At 37.5% G+C, this 16,038-nt stretch overlaps 1 protein-coding gene across 3 annotated transcripts in view; it reads left to right on the top strand.

The window, feature by feature from the left end:
• Nucleotides 1-254: 254 nt before the first annotated feature.
• The window catches only part of LOC123516095 (muskelin-like), a 43,145-nt gene continuing 27,361 nt past the window's right edge, over nucleotides 255-16,038 (top strand). For 2 of the 3 annotated variants that reach the window (XM_045275193.1, XM_045275191.1), the window contains exons 1-8: nucleotides 256-445; nucleotides 6,420-6,489; nucleotides 6,889-7,031; nucleotides 7,524-7,623; nucleotides 8,049-8,147; nucleotides 8,980-9,172; nucleotides 11,524-11,669; nucleotides 14,361-14,471. In XM_045275193.1, coding sequence (XP_045131128.1) covers nucleotides 360-445; nucleotides 6,420-6,489; nucleotides 6,889-7,031; nucleotides 7,524-7,623; nucleotides 8,049-8,147; nucleotides 8,980-9,172; nucleotides 11,524-11,669; nucleotides 14,361-14,471 — 948 coding nt within the window. In that variant the 5' untranslated portion in view covers nucleotides 256-359. Of the gene's footprint in view, nucleotides 446-6,404; nucleotides 6,490-6,888; nucleotides 7,032-7,523; nucleotides 7,624-8,048; nucleotides 8,148-8,979; nucleotides 9,173-11,523; nucleotides 11,670-14,360; nucleotides 14,472-16,038 lie in introns of all 3 variants that reach the window. The other variant, XM_045275190.1, reaches the window with a different exon arrangement.

The following is a 16,038-nucleotide window of genomic DNA, read 5'->3' as shown; positions in this document are numbered from 1 at the left end:
TAGTCCACTGTGTAAACTGAATCATATGTACGTACCGTACCTTTTTGTAGCTAATTTCACGTCTCTTTACCTTGCGTTTATCTTTGGTTGACTGGTGTACGCATTACGCCTGAGCTACCTTTCTTGAGTAGAATATTACGTTATCCTCGTTGGGAGCAACGGACGAGTGAACCACGAGGAAGCTATCATATCTGTAGCTTTCTTGATGACATAAGTGAAAAAGTGTGTGTTGTGGCGGTCCTGGGAGCAGGACAAAAAAAAGGAGAGTGGGTCTAGGTGAGGCGGAGGTGGCGGGCTGGCGGCGCCGTTCGAGCAGCCCGCCCCGCCCCGCCACTCGCTGCCTCGCCACAACAACAACAATGGCCGAGGCTCCGCCAGACGACTGTCGACCCCTCAAATACTCTATCCACAAATTCTCCACCTTCTCGTCCAATTATGTCCCAGAGTAAGTAGCATCTTGTGAGTTAGCAGTACAGGGAATTGTCCTTAATGTATCAGGCTTTGGTGCGTCGCTGGGTTGTTTGGTGATAATGTTCCAATGGTGGTGAAGGTCTCTCTAGCCCAGATTTCCCAATTTTATTCTTAACCCGCCACGCTCCTCATCACTGCCTTCCATCACGGCGTGGGGGAGCATTGGCCAGTCACCGAGTGTATTCATTACATTAGGACATACATTTGAACAATGAATAACTCTGAGGTGAAAGCAGATGACCTAACCTAATGCAAAGTGTTATGCCAGCTTCTTACGCTTTGTTGCCTTGTATGTGGCCTGGGGAGTAAACCATATTTGGTGCACCCATTAATTAATTGGGTACGTGAAGAGCTTTGGCACAGTTTTGATGCATGTGACAGATGAACAGATTGGTGTGGTGATGACAAGATGGTAATTTTAATCCAGTTACTTTGATATCCATGAAACTTGACTTACAATGACTGTTTGTGTAGTATGAGTCAAATTACTTGAATATGAGACATCACCACGGGCTATTTTCTTCTAGTGACAAGATGCAGTCGCTGTGCGACTGATACAGGATAACCTAGATGGGCCCTGGTGGCCCTTTGTTATCCTACTATTTATGTTATGTTATGTTATGTTAGATTATTTGAGGATAGTTCATTAGTCCTTGTGGAATCTCCATGAAAAGCCAGGAGACAGGGGAACTTCAGTGCCATAACTGTTTAGTGACAAGAGTTACATTTCATGAGCCACAATAGAGAAGTGGGCCAGGCATCTTGTGGTGGATTTAGATAATACAAAATGTACTGAAATATATTTGTTACTTCTGCTGTTCATTGGGCAGCTTGAATTTCTTGTTTAGAAGGTGCTATTATTATTTAGCTTTTTAGAACAAAAATGCAGTATTTGTTGAAATAGTATGATAAGTTGCATGAACTATATAAATTAAATACTGTTTAATGATATGTACAAAAGAAAGATATAAATACATGCCTTGATAATATTTTGAATCTGTATGGGTTGCTGTGTTGTGCTTGTTTGCTTAATTGACAGTGAAATGCTCATGTTAATAATTGCTGTTGCCACACACATCATGGCTGTAGGGACCCCATACTACCTACATTGTGTAACTATTGGTAACTCCTACTGCATTTTTTTTTTTTAATGGAATAGGGGAAACTGGCCAAGAGCCACAATAAAAGAAAGGGTCCACATGATTGCCAGTTCCCTAAAAGATTAAGAGAGTTAGCCAAAAATCTGGGACAAATGTCTTGAAAGAGGTCATACTATAATTGCCAAATGTGAGCTAGTTGAACTACTTAAGATTGTTTTTTCATGTTGTCCTGCTTGAAAACTTTGTATTACAATTTAATGTAAAAGGATCATCATTACTTCCCAAGAAGAGGAATAAGAGAACTAACAGAGGCTTTTAGTAACCCTAGGTGTTTAATAACATGTGATGACATCATAAATACATCTTCACTCCTGCAAGCAGTACTCAAGCCAACACAAACCCAGACTACCACACATCCCTCTGGCACTGTAGGCCCTCTAACCACAGGCTTTCAAGTCACTCTAGCTACCAACCCGAGTTACTTCAGCCTTCCACCCTAGTCATTCTGGTCTACTACCCTGGTCATTCCAGCCCCCTTGTTTACTTAAGAAGCTATGATAAAAACTGCTTAAACAACATTGGTGGAAAGTAACATTCTTTGCTGTAACAGTGTTTATTTTTAGCTGTTGTGAACATGCATTAACCCTATCATGCATCAGTAAGTTTCATATAGCTATATATATTTTTTGTCTTTTTCCCAATACCAATACTGCTGGCAAATACTGGTACATTTTTCTAATTAGCAACGTATTCTGGGTAGTGACAAAGTCACCAGTTCATTACTTTTGTAAAACTTAAGCTTCTCTTTCACTCACTGGTTTAATGGTTTGACTTAACGGTCAAACCATTAGACAATGAAATGTTTAAAACACAGATAAAGCAGTCTAACTAAGAAAGTTATGTAATTAAGAGGTGAGTAACGATGGACGTCAGCTGTAATGTACAATTAACTGTTCAAAATTTTTGTTTGTGATGAAATAATAGCCAATAATTATTATATCTGACACAGATAACAGTAGATCTACTGTTATCTGTGTATCTGACTAGAAACCTGACGACTATATACACCTAAAACTGTCAAGATATGAGTGAAAACACTTAGATCATATACACCAAACATACAAAATATGGCTGCATTGAACTGAAAACTGTAGCTACTGGTGATATCTGACAGTGAGTACTTGACACAGTACCACTGTTTTTTCAAGTTCCCCATGGACCATACATTGGTAATCCTTCTGAAAATATCAGAAGTACAAGTTCAGTATTGCCACTGGTCTCACCCATTGCACCACTGTCATAGCCATACTTTGACAGATCAAGCAGCACATAGGAAGGAAACCGTCATAAATTGTTATTTTATGTAGCGTTTTACTTAGAGATGTACCAATACCAAAATTTTGGCTGATTCCGATACCGATACCACCTAATTGGGCCGATACCGATACTGATACCACCGATACCGATACTACTACTTATAGTGATTACTGCACTGGACACCAGGATGAGTTGGTGGGCGGCGAGCATTATCAGATGGGAGGCTTTGTTTTGGGGAATGCTGTAAGTCCTTCTGAGAACGTTTGTGAAATAGGAGCAATTCTAGAAGCTTTTTGAAGCCATTTGCAAAGGTAAATTACTCAGTAATTGGAATGAATATTTTCTCAGTCCTCTGATTCTTGTCAGTTATTTTAAATTCTTGCTTCTTACTCCTTTAGCGACTATTTGGTCGTGTGCATTTTCATTATTGATTTTATTGACAATATTTTGGCGATCAAATATATTTTTAGAATTATTAAAATTGTAAAACACACAAAATATTAGCAAAAGAAACTCATTTTGTTGTGTATGTTTCTCTTTAATTAAATCTGACGTCCTTTCATATTAATTCATTACACATTAGTAGACCAATTCAGAAAATGAGCTTTCACCTAATCTTTTCAATTAAATAGAAAAAGTTTAGTTTATTCTAAATTTCTAGTGTATTGCTATGATCTTAAATAATTAATATGCAACAAATTATACACAATGCACATGATTACAAAACAGAATCGTTACTTTCTTAGTTATGGAATTTTTACATCCTTAGGTTAACACAAGTAACTCAAAAATTAAACTTGCATTAAAATTAATATACATATATAATTCGAGCTTCCACCTATTCCAGTATGATATCTTGGAAAAGGCTAGCACTAGCACTGTTAATTATAAATCAAATAAGAATATGCTGTTATTTACAATAATGCAAAATGCCTAAATATATATATATATATATATATATATATATATATATATATATATATATATATATATATATATATATATATATATATATATATATATATATATATATATATACCAAATCATTTTGTTGGATTCTCAATATCTGAAGTTTGAAGTTTGTTCAAAAACATAAGTTTTTCACCTGTGTGAACTTTGTGTGGGTGGAGGAGCAGCATCTGACTGAGAGACAATGAGAATGCGTGGTGACTCATGACCGACCGTGTAACAGGATGCCGGTGTTCAGCCTATATGTGTTTCATACACGTCCAATTTAGAGGTTGTGGCTTATTACCACAGAAAACAGTATTCTATGACATACTGTAATCACCACGGAAACTTAATATGCCGTATTATATTAATTTGGTATCATCAATATCTTATATCGAATATATCACTAAGTAGTAAATTCCTTTTAGGTATCGGAAGTATCGGCATAAAATAAGCCAATACCGATACTGATACCCAAAAAAATGGGCTGATACCGCCAATTCCGATACCAATGCATCGGTACATCTCTAGTTTTACTCGAAAGTGGCTTCTTGTCGTACCACTGCATCTGGGTATCTTGTGTTTTGAGAAAGCGTACATTTTCCACATTTCTATTTTGCTACTTTGGCAATATAGAAAACAACACCCATGCTCCTACATGTGTGTGCAGCCAAGGAGGCCGGAGTGAGCTGGATGGAACTTGGAGGAGGCCAGAGTGACCAGGGCTGAAAAAACTAGGGGCTAGAGTGACTTGTTTCCAACCACAGCACATGCCTTAGACTTCTTTCTCACAAATAAGATATTCCACATAAACACCTAGTCCAGGACTAAGTGACCGCAAGATTGTTCTAGTTGACACAGATCTTCAGCTAAGACAAAAATGCAGACATGGACCAACCCTGCTCTATTTTAGACATGACATAAACTCTGTCAATCAGGACATGAATGACACCCTGCAGAGACAGTTTTGTCCCCTGACTGATACTTTAGACTCCTTCAGCAGAACTAGATCATCCTAAAACACGCCAATCACAAAATCATCAACAACTCTGGCTTATGCAAGCCACACTGCAGAAAACTGATCCTGCAGACACACACAGTAATACAACACACAAGAGAACTTGGCTACCTTCAAATCCTGCAAAAATACTGCCAAAACATAAAGAAGGCTGAATGTAACATATGAGTAAATATCTACCTTATGGTGTTAGAAATAATTCCTAAGACTTCTTTAAATTCTTCAAGTTGCACAGACAAGGCACAGCAAATTTAATTATCCTTAAAGACTATAACAACACTTTTGTTACACCAAAGCACATTTACTCAACTCACAGTTCCACTCAGTGTTCCCTGAGGAAAACTCTGCAATACCAAACATACCAAACAGCTCTTACCCACACATTCCTCTCAACACTCTTTTCACTCTTTCTTGACCTTGGACAGCTTTTCCTTTTTATAAAGAAAAAAGAAAAAGAAAAAAATACTTATACCATGCAAATCTATTCCATACCTGCAACTCACAACTACAAATGCTTAACATGCCATGCTAACACTGATTCTTTCGAGCACTCCAACTACTCTCCACGCTTCATACCCGACTGAAACACATCAGACATCATTCTTTAGGCATCTACACTTGTACTTCTCAGAACTTGTGCATAAAATGTCCACCCTGGACACAATAAAGGGAAGTGATATTACATTTTTCCTTGTTAGTTTGATGAAATAAAGCCTGAAGGGAATTGATGAATTTAACAATCTCAAGGAGCATCTAATTTTTCTATGAAAAGTTTTGACCACTTTTGATAGAGATTTAGTGAGTTGGGAGTAAGAATTTGAATTGACCATATGAGTTACTAGAGCCTTTTGAGCGTTTTGGTATATGTAAAGCTCTGAGCTACAAAGACTAAGTTCATATGGAAAAATAAAGATAAAGTTATTTATAAAGGATTCTGTAAGAAAATGTGATGGTAATATTACAGCAACACATACTAAAAGTTGCTTGATTTGTCTGGCTCTTGTGTTGTTTTTATTTGCTGCATCCTATCACCACAAGAGTTGCAGCGTAATCATTGAGCACACGCACGACAGCAACCCATTCATGAAGTGGCCAGTCCTTTGTCTTGGCTTTAACTGTGAAGTGACCTTTGAATTTTCTAATGAGTCCAGTCTTTCCCTTATTATAGAGGTTATCATTCAAGATTAGTTAGTATTTTATTCTCTCTAATTTCTCTTCTTATTAATCTATTACACAATTGCCACATAATGTTGTTGTACATGGTCTTTATGCTTTTTAGATGTGAGTTATGAATATATCAGGAATGTGTAATGACAACATATGTGTGGGGCAATGAGAGAAGACTAGGTAATGGACATGCTTATTTATACATATACAGTGAAATTTCTTAGGCTTTGTATTCAGTTAGACATTTAACTATTCTTTAGGAGACAAAATTTCTGCTTCTTGAATTGACAACTAACTTGATTTCTGGTATTAAGGGATGCTTGCTACATTTGTCTTAATGAAAAATTTATCTGCATCATTGTTTTCTAAAATACCCAAAGATTAAAATATTTCAGAAACATCCTGGAGGACAAGCCAAGCAACCAGGGATCTCGGTGGTCTTCAGACTCCAACAATCCCCCACAGGTAAGCTAGTCATGTTAGGTTGATCAAGTCACCACACATAGGTGGGTTTCAGCATGCTGGGTTGTAAAGGTTCATGTTGATATGGGTTGTGTTGTTTAACCATCTAATGTCATCTTTCTAAACTTAATGGTAATGTGTGACTGCTTTGCAGTTGCTCAGGCTTCTAGATTTTTTTTTCTCTTTCTCTCCATTAAAGGCGTGATGCTTGATTTTTTTTTTTTTCATGGCTTACCAATTGATGATGTATGTTATGTCTGTACCAGTACCTCTGATGCTTTGCCCTTATAATGGTTACTTAAAAGTGAAAGATTTGTCTTGTGTCCATGCATCCTCTGTCTTGTCTGTAAATTCAGGCAGTAGTTTCTATGCACAGTAGTAACAAGATACCTTTTGTTGCAGTACCTCATCCTGAAACTTGATAGACCAGCAATTCTCAGGACCATAAAGTTTGGGAAGTATGAAAAAACACACGTATGCAACATTAAGAAGTTTCGTGTGTATGGAGGCTTGTCCGATGAAAACATGATCCTCTTACTAGAAAGGTGGGTTTTATATTTTGTAATGTGGGGGTTTGCAGTGGCATCTGCCCTGCTCCTCTTCTTCATGCTGTCATCCTCTCTCTCTCTCTCTCTCTCTCTCTCTCTCTCTCTCTCTCTCTCTCTCTCTCTCTCTCTCTCTCTCTCTCTCTCTCTCTCTCTCTCTCTCTCTCTCTCTCATATTATGTTCTCCCAAGACTTCCTTACACTCCATTGGATGAGTCATATTCTGATGTCTTTCTTCTTTTGTATTAGTTCTTTTTGTATTCTTTATTGAAATTATATTGTCATCATTACAGGAGTGACTTTTTGGGACCTTAACTTCCTTAAATGTTGATACCTACATTTATATTATTGGAAATGTTTTTAGTATGTCACTGTCTAATGCTCAATTTTATAATTTTTTTTAATAACTGTAATGAAGGTCACTCGTATTACTTGTATTGTGTATTGAATATCTGGTGACAAAACTTTCACTACTAATTCTTGTTTTTCCAGTGGATTGAAAAACGATACAGTTCCTGAAACATTCCTAGTGAAGTACACAGTGGCAGGACACCAATTTCCTGTTCGCTTTGTTAAAATTGTTCCACTGCAGGTAAATATTGATTTTTCTGGCAGTTTAACTTTCTGTTATGTATATGCTTTTTAAATTACAGTGTTATTCACTCTACAAAATCTTCATGGTATGTTTTCTTTATAAATAGTCCAGTTAGTTGCCCTATTATATTGATTATATTGAAACTTCATAAGAGGCAAAATTACTAAGGATGTGTAATGAAATGTTTGACTGTAAGTTTGTTTGAGTCACATTATCATGTAGCCTTAATGTATTATAGTATTGTAACACCATATGACCCCCTTGTTGTGTTGTTGCACTACATTTGGCAGTCATCCTTAGATCCCAGTGCTCTATGATTTTTTGTTTTGAATGTAATTTCAAAATAGACTTGAAAGAACAGGAGTTTTAAGCTGTTTTGTTGTTCATATGCTGTCCTGAAATGCTCCCCCTTTTATTTTCAGTCTTGGGGATCCACGTTCAACTTCAGCATCTGGCATGTAGCCTTGGGGGGCTTTGATGAGTGGACAATGGTACAAAAGTGTATTAACTGGTACACAACGGTAAGTTATGTTATCAAGGTAGCTTAATCTAACTGAATATAATGTTCCTATGCTTGATCCTTGAATTTTTTTTCAAGGTGGTAGTCAGAAATGCCAATTTTATATACTGCAATTTGTAGTAGTCAAATGAATCACCATTTTCCATTAGATATTCATTTCATTTGAGGTCATTCTGCTTTTCACATTATAACTGTATTGTAATTCCTTCAATATCTAGGTATTCAATGACTTAGTCTATATTATCTGGATGCAAATGAGAATAGATGTTAACCTGAACACATATCCAGTTAATCTCCTTCTTCAGACAACCAGTGTTGGCTGTGGTTTTAAGCTGGATGATGAACTCAAGTATTCATTGAATTATTTATTTGTAGAGCACTATACAGAAAGGGAATTCATAATTTTCTTGCTACATTTAGTCACCTCTTGCAGTAAGGAAAGAAAACAGTATTAGCTGCAGATATAGTAAAGTGGTTCATGAGGCGATCAGTTATTACCTGGAGCTGACAGGGCTCAGAGCGTGGATAATGTGTGTAGGTGAATGCTTTGTCTGTGTGGCATTGCTTTCCTGTTATAAAGAGATAGATTGATTGAATATTGTAGTTGAATCCAAACTTTCTACCATTAATAGACAAATTTTAGAGATAAATAAGTAAGATAACTTACAAAGGGATTAGGTAATGATAATTGTTAACAGCTTTGATGCTTATTTAGTTTTACACATTATGTGAAATTGAATCTTAATAATTAGATGTGTGCTGTACAGTTGAAAATATGGTGTGTGAAAGCTTGTAGATTTGACAATATTTTAACATTGATGTTTTTATTTTAGTATCGGGAACGAGAAGCTATTCGACTCTGTTTGAAGCACTTCCGCCAGCACAACTACACTGAAGCTTTTGAATCTCTTGAAAAACGAACTCGTGTCACGCTAGAAGACCCAAGATTGACTAGGTTGCACAAAATGCTTGTGGAACAAGGGGACTTTGATGGTTGTGAGCAGCTTATTGGTGAGGCTGCTGAAGGTCAGTAGCATATTATCCCTAAGTACTGACTGAACCCCTTCACATTCTTATTTGTATCTCATCATCATCGGTATTGTCTCTTCTATCCTTTTTTTTTTTTTTTTTTTTTTTTTTTAAGCATCTGTGGTATCTAGAACCTTGACAGTGTAAAGTATCTTCAATTCACTACTTGGAGACTCATTGGGGCTGTAGCTGTAAGTAGGTTAAGGTAATTGAGTAATTAACAGAAGAAATGCTCAGCACTGGTTATCCAATACCTCCTCAAGCAGTCCTTGATAAAGATTAAATTGCCAGCAATATTGCAGGACCTAGTAATACCAATAGGGAATGCACATGTCCTACAGTCCTACATCATCATTTTGTCACTCATTGCACTGTATTTTTTGCCAGTATCTGACACTTCTATTCTGAACTATTCCCATCATACTGTAATGTTATGAAATATATTCTGAGCACCATATCATAGCACTCTAATAAAACAAGTGTCATTCATACTTTTCCATTTTGCCATAGTTTTACAGTAATTTTTTCAGTGTTCCAATTACCTTCTAACTCCTGACACTCCTCCATTTTCTTTAATTTGCCTGACTTATTGTCAAGTTTCCTATTACTTCTGACTCAAGTTACTTATTTGTATGTTCAGTTGCTACCAAAGAAAAGACAAAATTTTCATTAATTGTCAGCGAGTTCATGTGGTCTTACTAGCTTGATCCAGTTCCTTGGAAGAGCCGAGGAGTAATAATGTCTAACCTGGCCACCCCAGACAGACAGTGGCCTTAGGCACACTCACATAATAATTTTAGTACAGATTTGACAGTTGCACAGTGCAACCACTGATGCTATTTAGTCACCAGTATTGGGCAGTTTGGTAGTCATTGGGATTTGATATGTAAAGACATGTAACAGTAACCTGTGGAATGCATGCACAAAAAGCTTCTTGTCATTCAGCTGTTCAATTTATACTAAAACCATTATGTGTGAGTGTGTCCAAGGCCACCATCTGCCTTGAGTTTCCAGGTCAGATACTGTGAGTGCTCCACTCTCCCATGGCACTGTCTCACTGACACTAAGAATTTTGTCACCATGTTTGTTGTCAACTTTATTACTCTCTCTCTCTCTCTCTCTCTCTCTCTCTCTCTCTCTCTCTCTCTCTCTCTCTCTCTCTCTCTCTCTCTCTCTCTCTCTTTCTCTCATATCAGGAAATGGTCATACATGCATGCTTCCATCCATCCTTCTTGCCATGCATGCTTCTATCTTTCCTTTCTTCTTGTCATGCTTCTTTATTTCATTGTGTAACTAGATTTCTAAGAGAGGGATGTATAGGTTGAAGGGAACATGTATAGGTTTATAAAACTCAACTTAATTTGTATTATTTACATAGATTTAGACTCCCTCAATCATTTATGACTTCCAGTGGACTGTTATACTCAATATCCTTGGATGGAAAAAAAATGCTAAAAATTTAATTCTTCTCTCCTTAGATAAATTCCATTAAGCATTTTGGAACACTACACATATCACTCTGATTTGAATTACTTCATGCAGTCAACATTTGATGAAACAACACATCCTACATATACTAATACCTTGCTGTACTGCACCACAACTGTTACACTTCACTTACTGGCCCATCTTGACATTCTGGTCTGACAGCTCTGTCTAGCTTATCTGTCTCTTGTCTATTCATGTTTCCAATGGTTCATGATGTACACTGATGTTTAAGCAAGTTTTTGTCCGAACAAGGCTTCCATTGCCAGGATTTATTTCCAAAATTCCAATACTTCTTTCTTAAGGTTTATTTCCTCATAACATTCAAAAGGACTAATATTCAAGTATCTATATTTATTTTTACATATTTCAGTCATATGGTTTATTTTCCCATAACATTCAATATGGGTAATTTTCAAGTAACTTTGGTAAATTGGTTTCATCTAATCTGGAGCAAAGAGGCAGTGTTTCCCGTGTTAGCCAGATTGTCCATCATATCTAGGTCATTTGCTGCCAGTGTGACCTCTGCCTCCTTTGTGCACTAATTTTGTGATAGCCACCAATGCATATTTTTGTTGTCTGGTGTAATTCTCTGGCTTTGTTAATCTTGTGATGACTCCTCACATATTGTTTCCTTCTGTGGTCAGGTCTTGCCTTTCATCTATCATTGTACACATTCATTAACATAATTTCAGAAATTTTTGCTCTCATTTTCATCTCTATCATTATGAAGCACATATATGCTCACAAACGCCCATTTTTTTCTCTTCAAATTTCACTTTTGTCCCCTTCAGTCTCAATGAAACCTCCATTCCTTCACACTGCATTGCTTGTTATTTAAAACAATTCATGTGTTCTTGCAGAGGGACTCTTCCAACAATACATAAGGCAGCAAGAATACAAACCTCAGTGGACACCTATCATCCCCAATCCTGGAGGTTCCTCAGGTCCTCCTCCCCGGCCTGGCATGCGAGGTGGCCACCAGATGTGCATAGACACCAATACTCAGGTATGTAGCATTACTAATAGTAAGTAATAAGTAAACCTAGTAGTTGGTGATATTGGAGTGGATGAATATGATTAATGGATATCATTTATCAATACACACACCATGAAATGCAGTGGTAGCACACTTGGCTCACAACTGAGAGGACCCAGGTTAGAGTCCTGGATGTGGTGAGGCATATGGATGAGGCTCTTAATATATAGCCTCTGTTCACCTAGCAGCAAGTAGGTATGGGATGTAACTCAAGGCTACATAAATTTGTTTGCAGATGATGCCAAGCTTTTGAGAGTTATAGAAAAGCAAAATGATTGTATAGAATTACAGAAAGATATTGATAAAATCTGGAGGTGGAGCCAGAAGTGGAAATTAGAATTTGATATTATGAAATGCCATGTAATAGAAATGACTATAAGTAATAGAAGACCTACATGGGAAAATAAAATTGGAGAAGAGATTATAATGAAAAGAAGAGAAGAGAAAGACCTGGGAGTGATTATACAAGACACCCTGACTCCAGAAATACATTTAAATGGATTATTTGCTTCAACATACAAGACACTAACAAACATCAGGGTAGCATTCAATTACATGGATAAAAGTATTATGAAAAAGATATTAACCAGTATAATAAAGACCTAGACTAGAATATGCAGCAGTGGTATGGTTGCCATATAGGCAGAAAGATATCAAGAAACTTAAAAGGATACAAAGTGCTGCTACAAAGATTGTCCCAGAAATAAAAGATCTTCCCTATTAAGAAAGACTGAAGGAGATGGAGCTACCAACTTTGAAGGATAGACGGAAAGGAGGAAACCTAATAACGATGTATAAGTTAGTAAACTGTATGGAGAAGATAGATAGACAAGACCTGGTAACACTGACGGAACAGGGAGACAGACAAACAAGAGGACATTCCAAGAAAATCATGAAAAGTCAGTGTCATAGAAATATCAAGAAGTTCAGTTTTCCACATAGGACAGTAGACATCTGGAATGGATGAAGTGAAGAGATTGTAACAGCAGAAAGTGTGCATAAATTTAAGGAGAAGTTAGATAAATGTAGATATGGAGACAGGTCACTATGAGCCCTGCTCGAACCCTGTAAAATACAGCTAGGTAGATACAACTAGGTGAACACACACACACACACACACACACACACACACACACACACACACACACACACACACACACATGTACAAGATAGGAAATGAAGACATAAAAACCAGTCATGAAGAAAAAGACTTTGGGGTGACAATTACCAATGACCTATCGCCAGAGAGACATATAAATAAAATAATTGGAGAAGTATTGAACTTATTGAGGAACATAAGAGTGGCGTTCGTATATTTAGATGAAGAAAATAATTACTGCAATGATAAGACCAAGGCTTGAATATGCAACAATACAGTGGGCTCCGAACTTAAAGAAACACATAAGGAAACTAGAGAAAGTACAGAGGGCTGCAACAAAAATGGTGCCTGACTTAAGAGATTTGACTTATGAAGACAGACTGAACAGAATGCAACTTCCGACCCTGGAAAACAGAAGAGAAAGGGGAGACCTGATAGCAATATACAGAGTGATGATTGGCATGGAAAAAATGGATAGGGAAGATCTGTGTATGTGGAATGAAAGAATGTCGAGAGGGCATGGGAAAAACTAAAATGGCCACTTATAGGAGAGATGTGAAAAAATATAGCTTCCCTCATAGAAGGGTGGAAGCATGGAATAGTTTAGACGTGGAAGTGGTCAACGCAAGGAATATTCATGATTTTAAGAAAAAGCTGGACATTAGTAGATATGGAGACGGGACAGTACGAGCATAGCTCTTTTCCCGTATGTTATAATTAGGTAAATACAATTAGGTAAATACACACGGCTCGGTAGCTCAGTGGTTAGAGCGCTGGCTTCACAAGCCAGAGGACCAGGGTTTGATTCCCCGGCCGGGTGGAGATATTTGGGTGTGTCTCCTTTCACGTGTAGCCCCTGTTCACCTAGCAGTGAGTAGGTACGGGATGTAAATTGAGGAGTTGTGACCTTGTTGTCCCAGTGTGTGGTGTGTGCCTGGTCTCAGGCCTATCCGAAGATTGGAAATAATGAGCTCTGAGCTCGTTCCGTAGGGTAACATCTGGCTGTCTCGTCAGAGACTGCAGCAGATCAAACAGTGAATTACACTTGGTAAATACACACACAACTAGGTAAATACACACACACACACACACACACACACACACACACACCACGTAGTGTAGTGGTTAGCACGCTCAACTCACAATCGAGAGGGCCGGGTTCGAGTCCCAGTGCAGCGAGGCAAATGGGCAAGCCTCTTAATGTGTGGCCCCTGTTCACCTAGCAGTAAATAGGTACGGGATGTAACTTGAGGGGTTGTGGCCTCGCTTTGCCGGTGTGTGGAGTGTGTTGTGGTTTCAGTTCTACTCGAAGATTGGTCTATGAGCTCTGAGCTCGCTCCGTAATGGGGAAGACTGAGTGGGTGACCAGCAGGCGATCGAGGTGAATTACACACACACACACACACACACACACACACACACACACACACACACACACACACACACACACACACACACACACACACACACACACACACACTTTCTTGTTATGTTCCTTTTGTATATACAGTTACTTGTATTGTAATATTGAGATGAACTTATCAGTTTGAATTACTTTGCAGACCATATACTTATTCGGTGGCTGGGATGGCATGCAGGACTTAAGTGACTTGTGGTCATATCACATCTCCTCCCAGGAGTGGACGTGCATCACTCGAGACACTCATGTTGAGGTACTGTCATATTTATTTCCTACACACTGTCTCACAGGGTTGTAGTGTAGCCAGGATGTTTTGTTTTCATGATTGAGTTTACTAGCCAACTTTCTGAATTCTAATATCAAATAAGTTATATGAGTAATATCCCATAAAATGGCAAATAATAGACAAAAAACTGATAGATAATAACACGTATGATATACAGTATGTATAGAAAGTCTTGACACCACAAGGCCCATGTCATTTCTTTTTGTGCTAAGTGGAGGAGTCTCACAACTGCCTTCCTTGAAAGGCAAGATGTTCCATTATTTTTGGAGCTCTAACTGGCAATCTCTTATGTTCTCCCAAGCACAGACACCTGTGTGTGAGTCACCTGAGTAGCTGTGCCAAACAAAGGCCAACTGCTCTTCTATTTTCCTCCCACCCACCCTCTCAACATGCCCAAATTGACTACAAGCAAGGAGAAATACAAGGTGTTTACATTATACAAGGCTGGTCACAATCTCCCTTTTTATTTCCACTGAACTGTGAGTTATGGTGAAGACAACACAGCCGTTGATGCAGTGTTTCAAGGATGCCAGTGAGACTATAGCTCTCACCCATCTTTCCAAGTCTGGCAGGCCTAACTGACATGTGCTCCAGTAACTATGGGTTTTTTCTTTGATTTCTTATACTTTCAGTCTTGATTTATTAGCAACCTGTCTGGAGATTAGTGCACGGGCCTTCAGAATGGTGTTAGGAGGCCTGCCAGACTTAAGAAGTGGGATGAGTGCATTAGTTTCATCAGTATCCTTGAAATGCTGCATCAATGTCTGTGTTGCTCTTAATAGTCATTCTGGGCATGTTGAGAGGATGGGAGAAAGTAAAATAGTAGCACAGTTAGCCTTTGTTTATATATATATATATATATATATATATATATATATATATATATATATATATATATATATATATATATATATATATATATATATATATATATATATATATATATATATATATTTTTTTTTTTTTTTTTTTTTTTTTCCATATATAATTCCAGCAGAGGGTTGTAGTTGTACTACTATTATCTTTAAGGGAACTGGCAATCAAGTTTTTTTCTTCCTCTCTCCCCCCTCTTAGCCAGTTTCCCCTCTTGCGTAAAAAAAAAATTGCAAACTTTTAACAGGAATACATTTCGGCACATTTTCTCAAAGCAGATTCCTATTTTAATTTGTCTGACTTCCCAAAAAGTTGCAGTATAAGGTTGTCATTTCTTACCAGTAATATTTTGTGTGGTCTCTGTTTTTGTATCCGACATACAGGATAACCCTGTCTTTTGTGTATTTTAGGATGATTCAGATGTTGTCATATACTCTGAAATATACAGTAATTGTATTTTTATCACAGAAGGATTAGTGTGATAATGATTAGTATGAATTATTAAGTTGTCTTCTGGGTGGTGGAGTAGCTTGGTGATAAAGGTAGTTACAGAGAGTATAAAGAGAACTGTTGCTCTAGAAGAGTGATTGATGATAGAGACCATGTGTTGTGTCGTAAGACAGGTACATGAACTAAACATAACAAATGTGTTTTGGTCTTT

The sequence above is a fragment of the Portunus trituberculatus genome, chromosome 40 (genome assembly GCF_017591435.1).
Source record: "Portunus trituberculatus isolate SZX2019 chromosome 40, ASM1759143v1, whole genome shotgun sequence".
Classification (NCBI taxonomy): domain Eukaryota; kingdom Metazoa; phylum Arthropoda; class Malacostraca; order Decapoda; family Portunidae; genus Portunus; species Portunus trituberculatus.
This window is presented reverse-complemented; position numbering and strand designations above follow the sequence as displayed.